Source organism: Mesoplodon bidens (genome assembly GCF_964165515.1).
Source record: "Mesoplodon bidens genome assembly, chromosome: 11".
In the NCBI taxonomy this organism is placed as follows: Eukaryota; Metazoa; Chordata; class Mammalia; order Artiodactyla; family Ziphiidae; genus Mesoplodon; species Mesoplodon bidens.
In genome coordinates, this window is record NC_138167.1 from 21448769 (window position 1) to 21474689 (window position 25921).

General features: G+C 38.7%; 1 protein-coding gene across 1 annotated transcript in view; it reads right to left on the reverse strand.

The window, feature by feature from the left end:
- ITPR2 (inositol 1,4,5-trisphosphate receptor type 2) overlaps nt 1-25667 on the reverse strand; it is a 534949-nt gene extending 509282 nt beyond the window's left edge. Inside the window, exon 1 of the mRNA XM_081250074.1 lies at nt 25179-25667. Coding sequence (XP_081106200.1) covers nt 25179-25270 — 92 coding nt within the window. The 5' untranslated portion in view covers nt 25271-25667. The remainder of the gene's footprint in view (nt 1-25178) is intronic.
- Between the last annotated feature and the right edge of the window lie 254 nt (nt 25668-25921).

A 25921-nucleotide genomic window follows, 5' to 3' on the forward strand; every position in this document is an offset into this window, starting at 1 on the left:
GTACCATGAATCCAAATCACTGCCTCTGCAATCTGAAGACAGAAGCTCTCTCTGATTTATAACAGGTTTCACAAGGTTCCTGTTAATGCTCGCCTAGTTAATGTTGGTAGTTATTCTCTTCATTCTTAAAAATTCTGCAAGAAAGATAGGAGTCTTTCCTCTGAGGACGTAACTGCGTTTGGTGATATCATCCAGAAAACCAGTTGCTCAGTAAGGGACCCATTGACATCCTACGACCACAATATCAACCTTAGATTGAACTAATTATATATAATAGGTGCTTCAGACATATGTTACTTTTTATTCTGCCACTTACCCTTTTAGGAACTTCCATTTCCCACTTAAAACTCTTAGGATAGCTTAAGAACCAAAAGGACCCCTTTGCCACCCAAGGGAGGGTAAGAGACCTAGGCTGGGGGCTTCCCTGGTGGCGCAGTGGTTGAGAATCTGCCTGCTAATGCAGGGGACACGGGTTCGAGCCCTGGTCTGGGAGGATCCCACATGCCGTGGAGCAACTAGGCCCGTGCGCCACAACTATTGAGCCTGCACGCCTGAAGCCTGTGCTCCGCAACAAGAGAGGCCACGATAGTGAGAGGCCCCCACGCTGCGATGAAGAGTGGCCCCCGCTTGCCACAACTAGAGAAAGCCCTCGCACAGAAACAAAGACCCAACACAGCAACAAATAAAATAAAAATATATTTAAAAAAAAAAAACAAGAGAGACCTAGGCTGGCGCTTCTTTCTCCCATCCCCCCAGACACAGTACTTGGTCCAGAGAGCGTACACAACCCCAGCAGGGCCAAAGTGCCTTTACAGAACCAGATATGAACAATGAATGAATGGGAAAGGGAGCGGTCTTAATCTCCTTCCAGGATCAAGCATTGTGAGGGAAAGTGTATGCCTAACATTGCCAGGAATAATTTTTCCCCACCATGGGTGGAAAAAGTCTACCAGAGAAAACAGCCTAGAAGGAGGAAAAAAGTGAAGAAAAAGACAAAAACCTGGTCTCACCAACTGAACCCCTGATTCTAGCTGTACCTGAAGCTAGAACCTCCTCTTGGACTTCCCGGAAATGCAAACCAAAAAGCCTCTATTTCATTTAAACAGATTGGGTTTCAGTTCCTTGAAAAAGAAGTAAATGTAGCCATGAAGGTCACACAGTTGGTAAAGAACTGATAAAGAAAGTATAAGCAACCAGAAAATCCAGACTAGCCACATAACCAAAAATAAAATATGTTCATTTTGTCCTTGAGTCATTCATTCAACAAGTAACCATTGAGTGCTGATTGCAAGCCAGGCATGGTCCTAGGCACTGGGGAAACAGCAGAGTACAAGACAGACCAAACCCAGAGCTTATATCTTAATGTAAGGACCACTATTACATGTTAGTACAAGTGCTCCCAAGCTTGGGTGGGAGTGGATTTTAGGGAGTTCTTAACACCCTCAATATATGTAAAATCTTATGTTTGTATACATTCATGGGAAGTTGCAACATAAATTTTCTCTTAGTCTCAAAGGGGAAGATGACCCCCGCAAAAGATTAAGAAAAACTCTCTGAACATAAGCATACCTTAGGATCAAGATGTTTTAAAGTTCTTACAGAAATTCTCATATCTTAACCTTAGCCTAGTTTTGTTGAAAGAAGACACACTCTATTCAGCAGGCATTTTACAGAAATATCACTCTCCTTGAAAATATATTATGAGGCTAACTCCTTTCATAATTCCTTTTTCTGTGGAAACACAACTAACAGCTAATAACTGGTTGCCCCAACCCCTAATAAGCTGGAGAGTATCTCAAATATTAGCACCTCAATTAAGGGCTGTACGGAACACAGGATAAAATAGATCCTCTCCTCAAGATAACATAGTCTCATATTCCTAGGAAGCTGTTCATGGCTAACATATAGCTCAGTAACTTTTTTTAAAACGGATGGGAAGCAAAGGAATTACACATCTCTTTTTAAAAGGAAGATTCCATCCCCTCTGCCCACATGGTTTTAAAGGGCCCCGCTTACAAACATTGCTATCATTCATAACCAGGGTTTTTTCCTTCTCTCTTAGCAACATAATTTGTATTTGGAAGTTTCCATGTGGTAAATTAATACCATACTAAAGAGCAATCAAGTTGCAACAAGCAGAAGTCACAGGGGAAATTACCATTATAGAAGTTTCTCTTGAAGTTCTATGCCTCATCTTTAGAATTTTAAGTGTGAGGAAAATCATTTTCCAAAGACAAACTCAAGGAAGGTGTCATCTTCTGCATCCTGCCCTTCATTTGAATGGATGGGAATATTCTGCCCTACTTTCTAACTCCTTTTATAGACAGGCTGCCCAAGTTTCACACTTGCATTTCCTGGACCCAAAAGAAAAGATATCTCCTTTCATCTGCAAAATGGTTTTCTTCTAACTGATACTGATCAGATTCCTATCTGATAAAAGGACAAAAACCAAAAAAAACAGGAACCAGGGTCACTGCTTTCCCTTATTCAAAAAAAGGTCTTTAGAGATGTTTAAACAGCAGCTGATTCGTTACAATTATTTTCTCACCAAAACTGTCCCTAAGAATTGGGAGATTGGAATTGACATATATACACTAATATGTATAAAATGGATAACTAATAAGAACCTGCTGTATAAAAAAATAAAAAGTTCTAAAATAAATTAAAAAAAAAAAAAAGAATGTGATCTGGTGGCTTTCACTTTGGCTGCTCCTACATCTAAGCTACCAAAAGCAGATCCCTTTTCAAGGCAAAACAACTCATTTCTCAACCTCCTGCCATCCTATGGAATGAAACTGAACACCAAGAAATCAAATGTACACAGTGAATTTTTTTATCCTGCCCAAATAATTCACTGATTCATATTCACGAGGGACCCACTACTTTCACTCTTCTCCAAAAGAGGTCTCCCAGGGACAAGCAACAATTGACATTTTGGTAAGATTTCCCAGTTCCCTCCAAGACGGTACAACTCTCTTTCCCCCCGAGAGGTAAGAGAAAAACAATGTGGCCAGCAACCACTTTGCTCCATAATAAAACCAACTACAGTCTTTAGGTAACCCACGCTCCTCTTAGTACCCTATCTATATCTGTCTCTCTCATTCTTTCCCTTTCATAATGTCAAGCTTTAAACAGATATTAAGTACAATTTACTCAAAGTATATTTTAAACTGTCTTTTAGAGCTACTGTCTTTAGGACTCATTTGCCAAACTGATGACTTCAAACCAAACTTCTGATCAAGAAGAAAAAGACAAACCTCCATGGTTACCCTATCTTATTGGACATCCTCTAAGAAACAAACGTAGATCTAGTAACAAAATCTCTCCCACAAACCAATACAACTTTCAGCTTTTTTTTTTTTAAGTTTTTAGCTTTGCACATTAAGTCACAAACCATTCGTAACAACAAATTACATGGAAAAAATACATCCATTAGGAGACAAAACAATTCCGCAACTGTGTGTTGGTTCTGGATTGTACACTAAGGGCTTTGTCATGGGAAGGATTCATCCCTGCAGATGCTGACCACTGCTGCTGGGAGGAGTAGAAATTACCCTAAATCATAAAGAATAAAAAACCTTCACCATCGCACTTGGCCCTTGCTTTTGTCCTGTCTGAAGAAAGTCTATGAAAAAGGCACATGATTCACTCTGGGCCAAGATTTAGTATTACCAGTAGAATCACCCCATTCCTTTTTTAGTTTCCTCTCTCGAAGTAATTCTATGGATAGTCCCTACAGTAAAGGGTCCCCCAAAAGCCTTAGAGTTTTTCCCCTGGAGAGTCCTATATTTCGATGTTAAATTAGTGAAATGACATCTCTTCAGTTACCTGCTGAATTCAATATTCTAAACCACTGAATTCTCTCTGAACGTAAAAAAGCCGTACAGTAGGGACTTGCTGCTTCCCCGGCACCCACCCTTTCTAATTCTTCCCTTCTCTTCAGCACAGCACCACAGGGATGTTCAGTCCTCCTTTCTTTTCACAAACCAATCAAAGGCCTCTTCCTTGACTGTCGAAAATCTAAATTCCAAGAACTTGGCAGTACAGGGGCTGTTACTAGGCCAGACTCATAAGTATTCCATCCATGGCCTAAAGAATTGCTAAGTAGCTAAAGTTTTCTCTAAAGAGCCTGTAATTTAAAAACAGGAACAGTAAGGATGTGATAGGAAATGCTTTATTTTCCGTCACTTAATGTTACATTTCCTTTCATTTATGAATATCTTGATGTAGACACATAACTATGCTTAGTATTTCACCCTTTAAACTTCCCTGAACACTGCAATTTTAAGAAATAGCTTAACTAGATTTCTTTTTAAAAATCAACAAATCTTAAATCTATGTCTCATCTCTTCTCTCACGTTTCAAGGTTAAAAAAAAGCAATAAGGTAGGCTACCTTAATGTCACTCCAAATATCATGATTGATCAGCTCAATTGTAATTAGATGATATTTGGAGTGTAGCTTTAAAACCACTGCCTAAAATAGTGGTTTATCCAAAATATCCAAGATATTTAATTATTTATATAACTAGTATAAATTATTTCTCTTTTCCAAATATGTTTCTTTATCAATAAACACAAAATAAATCAAGAAAATACTGAGTTATGTAACTAATTCAACATTTTCTTTTTATTTGCATCACTGGTACAGGGGAGACATTTTCCTGCCTTTACAGTTATAGCAAATCTGGAAAAATAAGCCACTGATATTAAAATGTGTAATATGATTCAACTGTTGCTAATAAGTAGGTTTAGGTGACCTCTTTATGACTTTATCAATTTTTAAACCCTAAGAATAAATTTAAGAAAGGAGGTGAAAGAGCTGTATATTGAAAACTACAAGACATTAATGAAAGAAATTGAAGACACAAATAAATGGAAAAATATTCTGTGCTCATGGATTGGAAAAATTAATATTGTTAAAATGTCCATACTACCCAAAGCAATATACAGATTCAGTGCAATCCTTATCAAAATTCCAATGGTATTTTTCACAAAAGTAGAACAAACAATCTGAAAATTTATATGGAACTACAAAAACAAAAAAAATACCCTCAATAACCAAAGCAAACTTAAGAAAGAACAAAGGTAGAGGCATCACACTCCCTGATTTCAAACTGTATTACAAAGCTACAGTAATTAAAACAGTATGGTATTGAGGGGAAAAAAACAGACACATAGATCAACAGAACAGCATACAGAGCCCAGAAATAAACCCACACATATATGGTCAATTAATTTATGACAAAGGAGCCAAGAATATACAATGGGGAAAGGATAGTCTCTGCAATAAATGGTGTTGTGAAAATTGGACAGCCACATGCAAAAGAATGAAACCGGACCACTTTCTTACACCATACACACAAATTAATTCAAAATGGATTAAAGACTTAATGTAAGACCTGGAACCATAAAACTCCTAGAAGAAAACAAAGGCAGTAAGCTCCTATTTGAAATCACTCTTGACAATGATTTTTTGAATCTGACACCAAAAGTAAAAGCAACAAAAGCAAAAATAAACAAGCAGAACTACATCAAACTAAAAAGCTTCTAAGCAGAAACTAACACACTATTGTAAAGCAATTATACCCCAATAAAGATATTTAAAGAAAAAAAAAAGAATACACAAGCCTTCCCATACTATTTTGAACTGGAATATCAATGATAAAGGAAGATGTGTTGAAATATGGCAGAGGTACAAAACACTGCAGCGTATGCATGGCACACTTTCAGAGCGGGTCTACTTTAATGAAAGGTTTTGGAGAAATGTACTGTAAACCAAAGAAATCATGGCTCTATTGTGACTTGGGATAGAAATTACATAAGAAGTTTTAAATAAAACTTGAAAGAAAAAAAAAATCTTCTACACAGCAAAGGAAACTATCAATAAATGAAAGGCAACCTACTGAATAGGAGAAAATATTTGCAAATCATATATGTAGAGGTTAATATCCAAAGTATACAAAGAACTCATACAACTCAATAGCAAAAAAAAAAACCCCAAACAATCCAATTTTTAAATGGGCAATAGACCCAAATAGACTTATTTCCAAATAAGACATTCAGATGGCCAACAGGTACATGAAAAGATGCTCAATATCACTAATTATCTGGGAAATACAAATCAAAACCACAATAAGATATCACCTCGCACCTGTTAGAATGGCTATTATCAAAAAGACAAAGAAATAACAAGTGTTGGCAAGGATGTAGAGAAAAGGGAACCCTCATGCAGTGCTGTTGGGAATGCAAATTGGTCCAACCACTATGGAAAACATTATGGAGATTCCTTAAAAATTAAAAATATAACTACTGTACATGATCCAGAAATTCCACTTCTGGGTATATATCTGAAGAAAACAAAAACACTAATTTGAAAAGATATATAAACCCCATTTCATTGCAGCATTATTTACCATAGCCAAGATATGGAAACAACCTAAGTGTCCATTGATAGATGAACAGAAAAAGAAACTGTGGAATATACCACATAAAATGGAATATTATCAAAACAAAATATTAATGAATATATACAATAGGATATTATTCAGCCATAAAAAAGAAAGGAAATCTTTCATTTGTGACAACATGAATGGACATTAAGGGCCTTATGCTAAGTGACATAAGTCAGACAGAAAAGGACAAATGCCATAAGATGTCGCTTATATGTGGATTCTTTAAAAAAAAAAAAAAAAAAGCTCACAGATAGAGAGAACAGATTGGTAGTTGCAAGAGGTGGGGGGTAGGAGGTGGGAGAAATGTGTGAACTTTTTTAGTTTCAATAAACTGAATTTTTAAAATTTTTAAACTCTAATACTAACTTTTTAAATATCCAGCATGTACCGGTAGAGCTTTCCAAATACTCACACAAGTATAGCATCATTTCCTACTCCCAAAGGACCACTGAGGATCAGAAGACAAGTATTAGGAGTACTCCCAATTTAAAGATGGGGAACTGAATTCAGAGATTAAATGATTTGTCCAAGTTCTCCACCTCTTCAGGGTAGACTAGAATTCAAATCTAAGCACTTAAACAGCTCTTTCCAAAATCCATATTGCCTTTAAAAACTCATTTCAAACATCTTTTTATTCAATGGTTTGACTTCAACCTTGAAATTAAATATGAGTTCTAGACAGTCATTTCATAACCAACCAGTTTGTTCAATAGTTCAAGATGGACTCAAGTTTTAAATATTTAAGATATGACCAAAAAAAAAAAAAAAAAAGTTGAAGACACTGACTCTTAAGAGTTAGAAAAACTTACTGTGTGTTTTCTAAATATTATATAAAGATCTAAATATTATATACATTTCAAATATTACATATTAGTTAGGAATTATAATTCAAATCTAACTCTGGCACAGTAGATATTTGTTTTACAGAAGGAATCTTTAATTAAAAGCATTTTAGCTACAAAATTTTCCAATTTTGATATCGGAATTAATAATTTTTCAATTTTAAAATTTGTATTTTAAATCCTGCTTATACTACAGCCTGCTTTGTACACGTCTCCATCATAATAATTAATTCTTGTACACTGTGTACACAGAAGGTGCCACAATCATTCCATAAAGTGGATAAGCTACTTGTGTTTAAACAAAAGCTATTGAAACTAAAAGCAAATACGTTCACAATCAAATTTACTGTGAGAAGAGGCTCAAATCATATACCTTCACGGATGAGATTCATTTATCAAAGCAGGTTTATTCATATACTTATGAATAGTGTACACATTTTGAAAAAGTTTGTTTCCTAAACTCCTCTCCCTTTTTTATTTTGCATCAACATTACAATAAAATGCTGCCTTCCCTTTCTGACCCTTCACCACGACCCTCACCCCTGATATCCTCAGAATGCTTTCCTTCGGGAGCTGATGCTAAAGAAAAGTTTAGACCAGACCAGACTAACGAGGCTTTACCGCGGCATGTAAAGTACTTAGACAATTCTACTTTTCATCAGGCAGTAGGCTCCGCCTGAAACAGTGTTATTCTAAAGCCCAAAACTAGTAAACTGGAAAGAGAATAGCCTTATATAAGTACCAAAAATAATTAAGGGCTTCATATTTTAAAACCTGATGTAAGGACATAGGAAACATGGCTTGTCAAGGCCACGGGGTGATCCTATCTGGCTACAACGGACACGTGTTGTCTTTGCCTTTCCAGCATCCACTGCCTTCCTTCTGGCAACTGAGCCCTGAAAGAAGAATGGAGAAGGGCTCTTCTTCTTCCACTCAGAGCATGATGACGTCACCTCTGTCATCAGAGCATCCCCTCCTCTGGCCACAGTGTCTGGCTGAAGATGAGACTATGAGCCTAGTCACTGCAACAGTGATGACTGCAGCACTTTTAGAGTTTGAGGAAAGGAGGCACTCTCTGTTCAGCTCTGGATGTAAGAGGATGGGATACGCTAAGGCTGAAGCTGCTAGCAGCCATGCTGCCACCAAAGGCGGAAGGCCTGCCTGAGGATGGGACTAATATTGATGACAAAACAGAATCAGGGATAAAGAGAGAGAGTCTGTAACAATGTTATGCATAGACTTTTCAGCTACCTCAACCAGAAAGTTCTCTCCTTTGCTGACAATTGTTCTAATTGGGTTTTCTGTTTCTTGCAACCAAAAAAATCCTGGTTAATAAATGGTCTTCAGATTGACTAATTCACTGTCATAACAAGGAATGTGGCACTTTTCTCTCATGCATTAGTGGTTAGTCCAATATGACTACAAGTAACAACCTGGCATAAACTGCACCATAAGGAATTTATGTTAACTGAAAGGAAACAGCTTCTCATAGAGAAATTTTCTAACAAGAGTTTGCAAAGAAAGTGTTTTTTAATGCTTTAATTTTTAAGAGTTCTTCAATAGTTTGTGTGCATATACACACTAAGATTTAGAAAATAGTAAAATCTCCTTTTATGGCATAACCAAAAGAAGGTTACAGCCTGGATAATTTTCGTTCAGCAGGTATATAAGAGGCAGGAGTAAGATACACTCTCTATGCCTTTCATATCCCTAAGGATTTTGTCTAAAATTCATTAGCATTCTAGCCGCATAGCACAGGGAGATCAGCTCAGTGCTTTGTGACCACCTAGAGGGGTGGGATAGGGAGGGTGGGAGGGAGGCAGATGCAAGAGGCAAGAGATATGGGGACATATGTATATGTATAACTGATTCACTTTGTTATAAAGCAGAAACTAACACACCATTGTAAAGCAATTATACTCCAATAAAGATGTAAAAAAAAATAAAATTAAATTAAAATAAAATTCATTAGCATTCTAAAGAGAAGTAACCATTATCATTTGATCAGTCACTGTTTAAAATTTGAGAAGACTGTCCTAGACCAATTTGTTTATTTGTCAACTGATTCATTATCCAAGTTAGATAAATGTTTTTGCTAATCCCTCTAACAGTCACTGAAGTTTAGTAGGAATTCTTGGCCAATAGGAAACTTGTGCAAAACATCCATTCTAATGGCTCCAAAGCAAACATTTGTTTTATCTCAATAAATAAAACAAAGCTGTTTCCTTTTACCACAATGTTCCAGTAGAGAAGAAATGTCAGCAACTGAAATAACATGTTGGCTTTAAAATTTAAAAAGACTTGAGAATTCTAGTCAAGGAAGATATGGTATATATATATATATATGTGCCAAGCAATTCTAAGGTTATTGCTAATGTTGATACACTTGAGGTGTTTGCATTACATCAAAAAGATAGCACGTATCAAACCACTAAGAAAAGATAATTATAAGTGCCTGCAGTTTAGTAGTATGCATTATCAAAGTAAGGAAGGGGAAAAAAAAGGTCCAAAAACAAAATAAACAATAGATAAGGCGGAGTGCCTTTGAATAGCCTACTAAACAAATACCAGCTGAAAAACTGGTTTACTGCGAATTTTTATAAACATAATACAGCAGAACTTTTAAATCAATGCAATATGAACTTGGCCAAGCCTCCAAAGAGACTCCTGCTGATTTTTCAGATATAATAATAATAATAGTAGTAATAATAATAATAATGGTTTCCACCTATTTAACACATAGGTGCCTAAGGGCCTGATGCTTACTAAGTGTTTTACATATTTTAACTGCCATTAGTCATCATGGCAATACTATAAACCGGGCAATAATCCCACCTTACAGATAAGGAAATTGAGGTTCTCAATATTAAGTAACTTCCAAAGATCATACCATGAGAAGGAGTAAAGCTGTAATTTGAAACCAGGTTTGTCTGAATCAAACACTCGTCCTCTTAACCATTATGCTAAAATGTTATTCATTTGTTCAGTATATTTCTTTAATACCTATTATGTGACAGACACTGTGCAAGATATTGGGGACATAATTGTACACAACACAGTTGCTGCCCTTACAGAGTTTAAAGTCTAGTGGGAGAAACATACATAATCCAATAATCTTATAAATAGAAGTACAATTAAAACTACAACTGGGATAAATTTTCTGAAGGAAACGAATATGGTGCTGTATGAGCATGTATGTAGCAAAGGGAGCTCACACAGCCAGGGAGATCAGGAAAAGCTCACTGCAGAAGTGTCACAGAGGAATCTAAAATATGGCACAAATGAACCTATCTACAAAACAGAAACAGACTCACAGACATAGAGAACAGACATGTGGTTGCCAAGGGGAGGGGGGTGGGGGAGGAAAGGACTGGGAGTGTGGGTTGAGCAGATGTAAACTATTATATATAGGATGGATAAACAACAAGGTCCTGCTGTAAAGCACAGGGAGCTATATTCAATATCCTGTGATAAACCATAATGGAAAAGAATATAAAAAAAAGAATGTCTGTATGTGGATAACTGAGTCACTTTGCTGTGCAGCAGAGATTGACACAACATTGTAAATCAACTCTACTTCAGTAAAAAATAAAATAAAATAAAAAAGAAGTATCACAGAGCTGAAATCTGAATGATAAACAGGCATTAATTAGGTGAAAGGCGTAGGGGGTTAAGAGGGGAAACCAATCGAAAGAGGAAACAAACATGTGAAAAGGCCCTAAGGTAAGAGGGAGCTCAGAATGTTTGTGCAACTAAAAAGGGGGGGGAAAAGGCCTTATGCCTGAAACAGAGCCAGAGGATGGAAATATGGTACAAGACAAGGCTTTTACCTACCTCTTCCCAGAACCATGGAAAGCCTGAAGTCATACTGGGCTTAATGACATTCTAACCAACTGTAAGCAAATGAAGGGGAAACTTCTTTCAAGTTTATATGTTCCATTTTTTAAAGTAAAAAGCAACAATGAATATTTTAATTCATACATCTTTTGGGGTCTAAGGGCAAACACTCAACAAAGATACTGCCCTTTCAATGATTCTGATGACAAGCTACTCTTCATTCCCAACTCCAGCTGCAGGATTCAGGCTGCCTTCATGTATCACCTGATTCCTCCCATGCCTGCCGTTTGCAGCCTTCTTCTATTTCTCTTTACCAACTTCTGATCTTCCTAGAGCAAAACCTGATTATTTCATTCTTCCACTTAACAATCCATCAATGGCCTCACACTGCCTAATGGGGAATACATGATCTGGTCCCTGTCTGCCCATCTAGTTTCATCTTCTGTTCAAATACAGTAGAGCTAGGATTTGAGGTTGTCCAGAGAACAGGTTCCTTTCTTGATATTCTAGTATTCCTGAAGTGTTGGCCTCATCCGCATGGTTCAGGGTGGCTTCTTCCCTGCCCCATTACAAACAGCTGAATGGGGACCAGCTAGGGAGGAAAGGAAGGAGGAGGGTAAACCTCTCCTTTAAGAACCTAACCACAAATTATAGTCGGAGGCCACACCTGGCTACAAGGGAGGCTAGGGAACGTGGTCTTTATTCTCAGCATCCACAAACTCAAGTACTTCTATTAGTATGGAAGAGGGAAAAATTAATTTGGGGGAATAACTAGCAATCTCTGATACAGAAATAAAAATTAATATGCATTTTTTGCTAAATTAAATACAGATGTTAATTCTTTGAGTTTAGTATAACTTCTATTTTGAAAAAAAATGTGCAATACGAATGTTGATCTACTCTTTAGAAAATGTTAATGGTATAAATTTATGGATATCTTGTTGCCAAAGTAATTACTGCCTCTCAAAACTTGTACATGTCAGTTTACTTAAACAATTCTTTATTCAGATTCTCCCATAGTTAACAAAGTGTTTTTCTACTTGCAATTTGATAATTTTTAAGAGCCAGTTCTGAGAGATTCTTTAGCAGCCAAGACTTCAGAAATAAGCACTTGGTTTCACCCTGAAAGATACAATGACTTCAATTGTACTGACCAGGAAAGGAGGCTCATTCTTGACATGGATTTAGAATTGGAACTCAATTACTAAATCATGTCCTGCCAGGTAAATAGGGAAGAAAGATAAATAAAGGCCCTTTATCACTTGTTATTAATCCTAGCAATGGATTAATTTAGTAAAGTTTTAGACAACTAACACTTTCATCAACGAGTCTTGATTTGATTTAAAATGTCATAGTATTTACCATTCCTAGCCACAAGTAGAGTCCTCAATACAACAAAATTCCATCCTTTACCTTCCCTGCCTATTCTAACAAACCAAGACTGAAATTACCCTCTTTGAAAACATGGCTGAAACCAAAAATCTACTTGAAATGCAAATGTTTTAAGTACTTAAGTCCCTGATACTAGCAATGACCTTGAACACTTTAGCCAAACACAAGTAACTAGTCCTTAAATCATTAACTTACTTTGGATTCCTAACGTAACTGTGTTTGGTGATTTGGGTGAGATTTTTTAAGTCACTGTCTTTACTTGGTATGATACACTTCAAAAGGATTAATCTGGATGTTATAGAAATGGAGCAAAACTCTGATAACATTTTGTATCTTTCATCTCAAAATTATTTTCTAAAGATATTATATTTTTAAACATCTATCACAGTGGATGTTAGAACTAGAGGGAATAGAACGACCTTGTTCTGCTTTTTTTAATTATTTTGTAATTTTTACATATCTATATTTTTCACTTTATTTCTCTGTCCTATATGCAAATATGCTCTCAGAGAAGTTCTCATTTGTACATTGCTACCAGTGAGGATTCCAAGAATAAGAGTGCAACACCGGAGAATTTCAAGTTCTTAAAGAGAATGACCAAACATGTCTTTTAGAATAAGACTGAGACAAAGCACATTAAAACAGACTTAGTCAATAGAAAGAATATAAAGTAATGAAAAACAAAAATACTGTTCATTTGTTCTCCTCAACCTATATTTAAATGCCTATCCCTTTCCAGACACTTACTCTTAAATTTCAAAAATAAAAGTTACAAGTTGTTGTATGCCCTCTTCTATTTTTCTAAAGTTCTATAAATTCCCCAATTACTTTCTGATGCCAAATTAGCAAATTATTTCCAACTAAGCTTTTCTGCTGATAGTTGTTAAAGTATAAAATATTTCCCTGGATGTATTATATATTATCCACTAAGAGAAAGGGCTGATCGAAATTAAGGAATGGTCTCACAAAATGCTTACAAATTCAACTCTTTGCACACATTAAAAACAAAATTGAACTTTCATAAATATTAACTTTAATGTGCCTATAACATACAAATCATTAAATAAGGCTATATACATTACTTTTTCCAGGCTGTAAGTTTTATCACATGTTGGACTAGGAAGGTGCAGAGATATGACCCAAGAGATTATAAAAGTACCTATTATAGCAAGATTTAATGGCACTATAAATCCAGTGACAACCTTCATCCATTTTAAAAGAATTACCCATATGAATTCTCAAAATATTTAATAAGAACAATTACACTGACTTTACAATTACATTGACTTTTTTCCAGAAAGGGACTGATATTAACAGCTACTTAAAGATTTGGAAATATGCATATCTTAATTCAACAAATATTCATTCAGTAAATACTTATGGAGTCAAGCATTTGAGATGCTCAGTGACAAAACAAAAGATCTCTGCCTTCAAAGAGCTTACATTCTACCAGTGTAGATAGATGATAAACAATGAACACAAATAAATAGTAAATTATACTGTATGTAACAAGATGGTATGTAAGAAAAGGTAAAGCAGGGTAAGGAGAACAGGAAAGGCTGAGGCAAAATGTTAAATACGTTACTATATGACCCAGCAATTCCCCTGCTTAGGTATATGCCCAAAGGAATTAAGAACATATGTCCACATAGAACCTTGTACACAAATATTCATCACAGCATTTTTCATAATAGTCAAAAAATAGAAACAACACAAATGATAATCAACTGATGAATTGTGATGAAATACAATGTGCTGTATCTTTACAATGGGATATTATTCAGCAATAAAAAGGAATGGAGTACTGATACGTTACAATGTGGATGATCTTTGGAAACATTATGCTTAGTAAAATAAGCCAGACACAAAAGGACCAATATTGTATGATTCCACGTATACGAGGCCCCTAGAATAGGTAAATTCATAGACAGAAACTAGACTAGGGATTACAGCGGATGGTGGGGGAGACGATGGGGAGTTATTGTCAAAAGGATAAAGAGTTTGTTTGGGATGATGAAGAAGTTTTGAAAATGGGTAATGGTGATGGTTGCCCAATATTGTGAGTGCACTTAACGCCACTGAATTTTACACTTAAAAATGAATACGATGGTACAGTTTATGTTATGTACATTACCATAATTTATTTTAAAAGGTGCTAAGAAGTTACTATTAAATTACCTACTAAGCGGTAACACCTCAGCTCATGCCCAGGTCCTCTGTGCTTTCCTTCTGCCCTACCACAATGCCCCAGAACCAGGCGAAACTCGGAGCCATGCTCACAGGGATCTCCCTGGTAGTCAGATCTGGCCTCACGACTTTCTTTTATGGACATAAGTGAATAATCCAAGAGGGGCCAAATTCTATCACTCTGTATTTTCAATGTTAAGAAGAGAGATACTGGGTTTCCCTGGTGGCGCAGTGGTTGAGAATCCACCTGCCGGTGCAGGGGACACGGGTTCGAGCCCTGGTCTGGGAAGATCCCACATGCCGCGGAGCAGCTAGGCCTGTGAGCCACAGCTACTGAGCCTGCGCGTCTGGAGCCTGTGCTCCGCAACAAGAGAGGCCGCGATAGTGAGAGGCCCCCGCGTCGCGATGAAGAGTGGCCCCCGCTTGCCGCAACTAGAGAAAAGCCCTCGCACAGAAACAAAGACCCAACACAGCCAAAAGTAAATAAATAAATAAATAAATAAAAATTTTTAAAAATAATAAAAAGAAGAGAGATACAGAGTATAGGAAATTGCTGTATCCTAGTCATGTAAATGGCAGGACCCAGAGAGAAGGTTCTGCTACTGAGATGCCCACAGCAGCACTGGGTTTCTGCCTTTCTTAACGCTCAGTTGTTGCGCTCATCATTCAATTTCTTGGAGCTCCTCCGGTATCTTTATACTAATAAATTTCCTTCTTTCCTTAAGCTGGCCAAAGATGGTTTCTGTTCCTTACAAACAATGGAACCTTAGTTCTAATATTCAACTCTTAAGCTTTATCCATATGGGCAAAGGGATATGCAAACGTCCTTTGCTTTCCAAATCTCTGGAGCTTTTGTGACAACACAGTAAGAACTGGGATAGCAAGGGATACCTATAGATTGTTTTTCAAGAGTTCCAAGACAATTCAATATGAGGCTTGCAAATAATTTAACTAAATGTGAGCTGGAGAGCACTTTATTCTCTGAAATTTTTACAAGTAATACTTCTATTTGCCGCTAGAAAGTTAATCAAGAATGTTTTAATCCAGTTTCTTTTTGCTGGGTTTTTGTTTGTTTGTTTGAGCTCTTATATTTAGCTCTGCTGGTCCATAAATTCCTTACACAATTTGCAGAATCCTCTTTAAACAGGAGATATACGGACAGCAGTAGTGTCTGCTCCTAGTGGCTATTTCATAATCAGTCATTACCACAAGGTCTTGGAGAGCTAGATATTATGATATCTATTTCATAATCAGTCATTACCACAAGGTCTTGGAGAGCTAGATATCTAGGAATTAATTAAAAACCTAAAAGTTTTTTCTAAGACTCCACTGAGGAATTTTTTTGGATAACCAACATATAGAAGTCCAGCATTTTGTAATTTTCACAGAGATTTTTATGAGGACATCTTAACAATGACTCAAACACTTTAATAGATAGAACCTCAGTAACATATGCTTGAATTCTAAGAATTTAGATTCGAATATAGATTATGCTTTGTTTACTTCCTAAGTCTTTCCCAGCATTCATGGGACTCTATCTATGGCCTCTATCACTTGTTAAACACCAAAAGGAAATGAGGGCATGGTGTACTCCACACATACCAGAAGGGTATTCTATGCCAAGTGGGGGAGAGGGCCAGAGAGACAGAGAGAGAGAGAGAGAGAGTGTGTGTGTGTATGTGTGTTGAATAGTCACAGGCACTATGTGACAAAAAACTTTAGAACTATTTTATTACAGATGGAAAGTTGTCCTTAACGTCAAAGCTTCCAGGGATCTAGAAGACTATTGAAGTTCATGATTAATGAAGAAAAACTACGAAACACTGGGGCTAAGGAAAAATAAGGGGGAAAGGAGTGAAAATAGAATATGCAAAGGAGCTGGAAACATTGTAAAATTCCCCGTAAAAACTGCCAAATTTCTGGGCTTTATATCCTGCCCTCTTTATCTCTGGTCTCAGTAAACTCAGCACACAGGACAAGTATTGAAGGCAGTCCAAATAAACTCAGAGGGTCTGAATCCAACTTAAAGCTCTCACATCTGATAAATAAGCATAAAATATGTTTTTTGATTATTTCTTCTATCTTTGCATATCTCAATAATATCAAATTGTTTCCTTCCTTTTTTGGAGCTATTAAAATGAAGAATAAAACTTCACCAATTTTTTTAATAAAAAAAAAAGTACCAAGAATATATGATCAAATTATGGGTATAGATTTCAGACAAATATCCATCTTAATGATCCTCCAAAGTTCAGCTACATACCACCTCCTCCTTGAAGTCCACCTCAGGTCATACCAGCCAGAGAAAGAATCTTCTTCTGTTTCCCTATGAATACTGTTTTTTTGTTTGTTTGTTTTTTGCGGTACGAGGGCCTCCCACTGTTGTGGCCTCTCCCGTCACAGAGCACAGGCTCCGGACGCGCAGGCTCAGCGGCAATGGCTCACGGGCCCAGCCGCTCCGCGGCATGTGGGATCCTCCCAGACCGGGGCACGAACCCGCGTCCCCTGCATCAGCAGGCAGACTCCCAACCACTGAGCCACCAAGGAAGCCCTGAATACTGTTTTTAATCATCTTTATTTGAAAAGAATTGCTTTATGTTGCGGTTATTCAATACCAATCTTGTCTCCATTACTAAATAATGACTACACTGATTTCACAGATATTTATTAAATGCCTACCATTTACCAGAAATTGTGTGAGGTGCTGAGCATACAAGGATTATAAAGTCAGAGTCAGTTCCTGATCTTGTGGCATTTACAACTGTGAGAGCAAAACTATCAAATGCCTTTAGTTTCCCATAGATCCTAGTCAAGTGTCATACCACAAATTTCTCAAAGTAAGTTTGAGTTTTTGAGATAATAATTTAAAATAGCACAATATCTGGATCTCTTCATACTGTATCCCTAACACATAGTCAGGGCTCGTTAAATATGCGTCAGGTGAACCAATGATTCAGTCTGCAGCATCCTCCAGCATAAACCACATCACCAGGAAAGGTCCATAGACTGGATTCATGATGCGGACACATTTTCAATTTTATGATTAAATTTTTTTCTGAATAAACTGATAATTTATTCTTAATTCAGGGTTGGAGTTCTATAGGTTTGTGTCAGAATAAACTATAAAGTAGCATTATTAACCAATCACTGATTTGAATTTTGAGAGGGCTAATCCATCCATTTCAAAGATATTCAATAAAAACACTTAATTGAATGATTTTAATCAAGCACACACACACACACACACACACACACAGATCCCTCACAAACTAATGCCTATAGAAATTGACAGACAATAAAAGTTCCATAATGGGTACTAAGATTATTAAAATGAACAAGTCAGCCATGCTGAAGGGCATACTTCTTACATGTGTGAACAGACTTCTCAAATAAAATGGACTCTATATTTACTGCACAAGTTAAATCAACCATTCATAAAGGCTCAGCGTTACTGGCTAAACATTCTTGCATAATACATTTTTAAATACCAACAATAAATAACTAGGAACAAAAATTTTTTATGGTAAACATATGACCATCTATTTCAGCAACATGCAGCCTCCTTGTTTGTGGTTTTCTTCCACTGACCATGACCAGGAAAATGTTTTATTTATGGTTTTTAAAGTAAACATTGTTGATGAACAGTAATAAGAAATTGAAGAATCCTTCAAAACATCACTTTCATTTAGTTAACTTTCCTGACTATAATAGCAATAGATGTCAAACTAAAGAAACATATATAGAATCTGTGAAATATAGGAGACAAGAAAATAAAAATCATGCACCCATTCACCATGCAGTATCACCACTGTTAATAAACATGCTGCTGTATTCTCTTTCACTATTCTCCATGAACTTATTTTCTATATTATTAAATTAGAATTATGGTTTTCTAAAAGCATCTATTAAAAACGTACCCATCTAAATCTGCATGAGAGTAGAAAGATAACCACTGTGCATTTGAAAGGCACAATTTTACTCATTAAATAAATGAATGATTGACCATTAAAGTTTCACTTCTCTGATTATAATCTGGTGATCTATTACCAAGCTCTGATGTAAAAAAAGAACTAAAGGGCTTCCCTGGTGGCGCAGTGGTTGAGAGTCCGCCTGCCGATGCAGGGGACACGGGTTCGTGCCCCGGTCCGGGAAGATCCCACATGACGCAGAGCAGCTGGGCCCGTGAGCCATGGCCACTGAGGCTGCGCATCCGGAGCCTGTGCTCCGAAACGGGAGAGGCCCCAACAGTGAGAGGCCCACGTACCGCAAAAAAAAAAAAAAAAAAAAAAAAAAGGAGTAAAATTCAATCTATTGTTATGCTAGAAATTTGTCATAGAAGCCCACTGTTACTTCCTTTGTATTTATATATGAAGATACACCTTGTGCCTGGAATTTAAGTTTTAAAGTTTGAATTTAACTTTAAAGTTTTAAAGTAATCTGTCTATATTCTGTTAAGTTATATACACACTATCTATACAAGAACAGTTCCAAAGGGGAAACATGACTGTGAAAAGTGCTACCTACGCAAAAAAAAAAAAAATTTTAAGCCAAAAAGCTCTGTTAAATCTAGAATGAGGCCAAGCAATTGCTTCTGAATTCTCTATCAAAGCCAAGGATCATGGGTACTTAAGCAAGGATGGTTGTTTACCTGACCGAGCTCTCCACGGGAGCGGGTCTAAAAGCTGCAGTGTTGTTTATGGAATGACTTAAGTTTAAGAAATGGTGGACCTTTCAGCTTAAAATAGACTTTATGTTCACCACTTCAGAAACTGTCTTTGTACTCCAGCTGATTTAAAGTTCCATAACATGACACTACTAACGCTTAGACTTTCCAGAACAACTCAGTATTCAAGATTATACTGTCTTCTTCCTCCCCACTAAACACACATGCAAATATCCAATAGATTTTAAGACACTTTTATCACAGTAACATATGTCCTAGCCAAAACAAAGCTAAGTTCATATACCTAGTTGTAGCAGAAAATAATGCTGTTACTTGGAGGGGTTCTGTTTAGAAGAGGCTATAGATAAATTACAAATTATGCAAACATAAAAGTTGGCTATAACCATCCCTTGCTTCATCTATGACTCTCTACTGATCAAACAGTCCTATTAAGGGAAAGATCTTTCAAACCATGATAAGAATAGCAAAATTAAATAAGAAAAATAATAATAAATCAAACCTGCAACCATTTAAATATTAAAACTTTAAGCAGAAAAAAAGATAAGGAAGGGAAATTCAAAGGACTATAATTGGTAAAAATAAAACATAAGTCTTATTCATCCATCTAAGGAATTAAGTCAGAATTATCAACTGTGTGACCCACCATCCCCCTACCTGATGTCTATTGTTGAACATGGAAACAAAGGAATTAAAAAGCTCATTGAATTGGCCAAAATCAAGCAGTAATTAAAAATAAGGGCCCTGATCTTTTCCCACTCTAAAAAACTATCATGATACTTGGCAGTCACTGCACCAATGGGTGGTCACCTGAGTGTTTTCTCAGACCTTAATTAGTGGGTGCTGATTCTTAGTAGATCCCAAAAAGAAACCTCAAGTCAAAGGAAACAATCACTTAAACATATGTATACAGATGTGCATAAACACACACACACACACACACACACGTGCACACTTGTCATTCCCTAACCTCTCAACCACATGGAGAACAGACAATGAAACAACTGTATACTTTTTATTGATTCTACTGTCCCACCCGTCCTGGGAATTCTGCCATGCTCACTCCCACTGTGTGGTACCTGACCATTGGTCAAGTTGATATACCCAAAATATGAAGTGTCAGAAGTGTCAATGACCAGGGAAGTAAATCTCAGTATAAAGAAATGGAGGAAGGGGGAAGGGACAATTAACATTGCATTTGATACAAATCAAAACTACCATGAGGTAGCACCTCACACCAGTCAGAATGGCCATCATTAAAAAGTCTACAAATAACAAACGCTGGAGAGGGTGTGGAGCAAAGGGAACCCTCCTACACTGTTGGTGGGAATGTAAGTTGGTGCAGCTGCTATGGATAACAGTATGGGGCTTCCTCAGAAAACTAAAATATAGAACTACCATACGATCCAGCAATCCTACTCCTGGGTATATAGCCAGACAAAACTCTAGTTCAAAAAGATACAAGCACCCCTATGTTCATAGCAGCATTCTTCACAATAGCCAAGACATGGAAACAACCTATATGTCCATCGATAGATGAATGGATAAAGAAGATGTGGTACATATATACAATGGAATATTACTCAGCCATAAAAAAAGAATGAAATAATGTCATTTGTAGCAACATGGATGCAACTAGAGATTATCATACTATGTAAAGTAAATGAGAAAGAGAAAGACAAATACCATATGATATCACTTATAAGTGGAATCTAAAATATGACAGAAATGAACAGAAATGGACTCACAGACATAGAGAACAGACTGGTGGTTGCCAAGGGGGAGGGAGTTGGGGAAGGAATGGAGTGGGAGGTTGGGGTGAGCAGATGTAGCTTTTACACATAGAATGGATAAACAACAAGGTCCTACTGTATAGCACAGAGAACTATATTCAGTATCCTGTGATAAACCACAATGGAAAAGAATATTTGAAAAAATAATGTATATATATGTATAACTGAATCACTTCACTGTATTAGCAGAAATTAATGTAACATTGTAAATCAACTATACTTCAATTTAAAAAGAAAAAGAAAAAAAGAAAAAGCAAAAACAAAAGCAACATCGCATCTGAAATTATACAACATATCCCAAAAGTCCTACTTCCTTTTTTTTTTTTGCCGTACGCGGTCCTCTCACTGTTGTGGCCTCTCCCATTGCAGAGCACAGGCTCCGGACGCGCAGGCTCAGCGGCCATGGCTCACGGGCCCAGCCGCTCCGCGGCATGTGGGATCTTCCCGGACCGGGGCACGAACCCGCGTCCCCTGCATCGGCAGGTGGACTCTCATCCACTGCGCCACCAGGGAAGCCCCCTCCCTTCTCTTTTAAAAGAAAAATAAAAACCATAACGCTAAAATGTACAGTACAAAAAAAATTGTTTATTTAAAATATATTCACCATCTTCATCCAACAGGATTTAAAGTAGTTTTCCTTAAGTCAAGATAAGTGTTTCCTAAATAGATCTTTAGATGAAAAGTTAAGTTAGAAAACATAAACCAGGCCCCTTTTGCACCAATAGAAGCTGGGAGAACAATACTCTACCTCATTTAGCAATAACTCAGGGTTCAGAAACATCAGGTAAATCCTGGTTAAAGGATAACTGGGGGAAAAGGGGAAATGCAAGTCTTTGCAACCGGAGCAGTCTAATTCCTCAGACTGAGATATCAAACTTAAAAGCTAGGTCACAGAGCCTACAAAAATCTTCCTACATTTCCAGTTGGAAGGGCCTCTAAAAGGGCCTACTAAACTCTAATAGAGTGAAACTGTGATTTTTTTCAGGTGAAAAATTCATGACCTTATTACAAAAATTCCCAAAAGCCAATAATAACATGTATCCTCCCAAACAAATTTATACACGAGATACTAAAATCAGACAAAATTTATCTGCAGACAAATAAATATGTATGAATTACCTGCAATGCTGTAAACTCCATTCTCACTAACTACCTCCTAAGGTGAAATTGAAAAACCATCATGCAACCAAAAGCGTCAAATAGATAAAGAGCAAAGACAGAAATCAGAAACTTTCAGCCCCATTTTTAGCTCTTCCGTTGAGTTTTTAATATTACAGTGGAACAAACTGGCTAAATAGATACAATGCCAGTGTCTCCAATGAGGCTCTCTGATTCACTTTAACAATTCACACAACTTTGAAGAAACTTAAGGCCCACAAAAATATAAGCATAATGTGGATATTCCTAGCAACTCTCTAAAAAAAAGGGCTCTTTCCTTTCTGTCTCTTTCATTCACCTTTATAATACCCCAGGGGCAGGGGCATCATATACTCTTTCTCTTACTCTCCACAAAGACATGCTGACACGAAAAGAGAATAAATGATATGAACAAGGTCATAATTAGCAACAGACCTTGGACAACTGATCTCCAACTATAGAAGAACAAGGAAATTCAACTTGAAGTATGTACTCTGTCTTTGATAGAAAAGGTGTATAAATAATGAGCCTACAAAAGTATAATGAAAAACTATAACGCTGCTTTGATTTCATGGTCCTAAAACACACTTGTAAAGTAAAGTATCTACCAGTTGTCATCTAAGTTAACAAAGTAGGTGATGCTACTTTGCCTAGATAACATTTCATGTGGCACGAACATGCCAGCTTTGTAACTACTAAAACTCTCAGGCCAACGTAGTTCCATGAGTTAAAGAAAAAGAACATCTAATCAGAGCACCAAGCTTCACCAGCGGCAGCATTTCCAACGATCCGTCCTCACCTTAGAATCGAGCTGCACAGAGGTCTTGTCATATTAAGTACAACAAGGATCAGTTTGTCAACAGAAAAATAATACTGCACAAACACACTCTAAGGCAACTCAACTTCCAAAACACCAGCAAGAAATGTTGAATACGAATAAATATTTTATACAAACATACGCTACATTAAAGCTTCTTTTTCTCAAGATAATGTGTAACCAAAGAAACACACACTTGGCTGAGAGTCTGGAGACAGGGTTATAGTTCCAGCTTTTGGCATTAATGTCCCTCCTCTGCTTCATAGGTAAGTTACTTCATTTCTCTTCCTCTAGGTTTCTCTATCTCCAAAATGAGCAGGACAGACTCCGCAACTGCTAAAGTATGTAGTGACCGAAACACATACCTTTGCTGAATAAGACACTACAAAAACATGGCTCTTTATTTCACTAGGTTTTATACTCTATTCCTAATCCTTTTTATTATTTTGTCCACAACTGTAACTGTCGCTCACAGCCACCTAGGTAGTGACAATTACAATAGCTAACCTTTAATACAAGTGCTCATGTACCACTTACTGTGCTAAGCACCTTATGTTAACTCACTTCTTCCTCAGCACAATCCTACGAGGTAGTAACCATGAGTGAGGAAACTGAGATGCAATTATGTAACTTGACAGGGGTCATTTGACCCCAAGCCCTTCCTGATCAACCACCAGGTTAAACACACCTAGAGAGTCTACAGAGGGGAAGGGTGAGGTGCAGCAGAGTCCATCTGCAAAATGTTGTGGGAAGCCCAAACACTGACCTTGTACTAAGAACTCTCTGGGAAACAAATGGCAGCTTATGACTTACAAACCCAGCACAAAAGCACCTGTCACGGCTATTTTTTTCTTCCATGCTTCAGTTCCACTTAACATTGATCTTAAAGGGATTAAGTTAAATCTACCTCCCTTCTTTCACCCATTAAGGGAGATGCACAAATAACAGAAACTGGGGAAGTTCTGGTGACGTCCACGTCCCCTGTGGGGTAGACACCACTCCATTAATGGCATGGCTCAAAATCACCGACAAGGGACACTGCATGTTAAGTCATGTGCCCTAAAACCTAACAGCAGAAAAAAGTGACCAGTTCGAAGTGGAAACACCAGTTTCTCAGCCTGAAATCTCTAAGACTGGGACTGAGACCTGACGGTAACAACAACAAAAAAATGTACGCATCAAAATACAGTGCAGTCAGTGTGCGTTTAAACTGCGAGCTGGTATTCACAATCAGGACAGACAGAAAATGCTAGTAATCAAGGAAGTCCTCTTTAACCATCTAGCACACGGTTATGTTTATATATCTATTTCCCCCATTCGTAAATCAACTCCAATCTCAAGAGCCCTGCACTTGGCTGAGTCTCAGGAGAGGTTGAGCATTTCAGTGGGCCAAAGCCCGGGGAGGGGAGAAAGCAGGTGTGAGTTCTAGAACCCAGGAGGCCGTCGGAGCCCCCAGGCTGCCCCCGAGGTGGGGCGAGTCCCCGTTTGGCAAGGCCAAAAGGAAATTACTTCAGCGAAGTGGGACGGTGAGCTCCTCCCGCAGGTCAAAGCCACACTCCCGCTCGCCACATCGCCTGAGTTTCATGTCCAAGGCCACGGACTTTTATTGACTGGTCTTACAAACCCGGCCCTGAAGGACAAGGGCTTGAGAGCGGTAGCGAGCAAAGATGGGGAAGAGGAGGCATTTTGTTTCACCTCTAAGGGAAAAAAAATTTTTTTTAATCAAAACAACCCACGGAGAAGCCAACGAAGACTTCTTCACCGGGCCTGTCTCCGGGCTTTTGAATCACTTCCTCCTTTTCAGATGCGTCCCTGAGTTTGAGATTACGAAGTTGCAGAGAAAGTCTTGCCTCTAAGGGCAGCTTCCTGCGAGCGAGCGAGCCGAGCGCACGGCGCTGTCCGCGAGCGCAGAGCCTGCCCTGCCTCCCGGCCACCCCAGGCGGGAGCGGGCGCCGGGGCACGCGGCGGCGCCACGAGGGACTGGGATGGGTTCCTAGGGGCCCGAGCGCCAGCGCTCCCCAGCCCGCAGCCCGGCTTACCCCAGCGTGTTGATGAAGCCGTTGACCGAGCCCTCCGCGTACAGGGACACGATGTCCCCTATGTAGAGGAAGCTGGACATTTTATCGGACATGCTGCTTCATGCTCCGAAGAAGACGTCCCTCCTCTTCTCTGCGCCCTCGCCGCCCTCCCCGGGGAGCCGCCGCGGCAGAGGCGGAACGGAGCGCCCGCCTGTAGCGCCCAGAGCGGCGGCGGCGGGCACGGCCCGAGGGATCGAGTGTCGGGCTCAGCCCTGCCCCGCGCCGGGAGAGCCGCCAAGAGCGGCGCTGCAGCTCCGGACACCCCGCGACGTGCGCCGACCAGACGCCCGGAGAGCTGCAGTCGCCGCCGCCTCCCCGGCAAGTTTCCTGTTCCTTTTAGAAGTTTCTCACCAACACCTTTTTGCTCCTCCTCCTCCCTCCTCCGCTCCCTCCTCCGCCTACGGTCCCCGCTCCGCGCCCCGCCGCAGCGGTCCCCGCAGCCCGGCCAGAGCTGGTGCTTGCAGAGCCCCTCGGTTCCCTCGGGGGAATTTTTGGACCAGGTGGTGGTGCCCATTGGGCGAAGGGGAGGGGACGAGAGGGTGGAGGCCAATCAGGCGGCGGCGGCCCGGGGCGGAGCCGGGCCGGGGCGGGGCGACCAGGGTAGGGGGTGGGGCCCGGCCACCCGGGAAGCAGTGGCGCGCGCTGACCGAGCGCTGGGGGGCGCTGGAGGGACGGCGGGATCCCCGAACCGGGAAGCGGTCGCC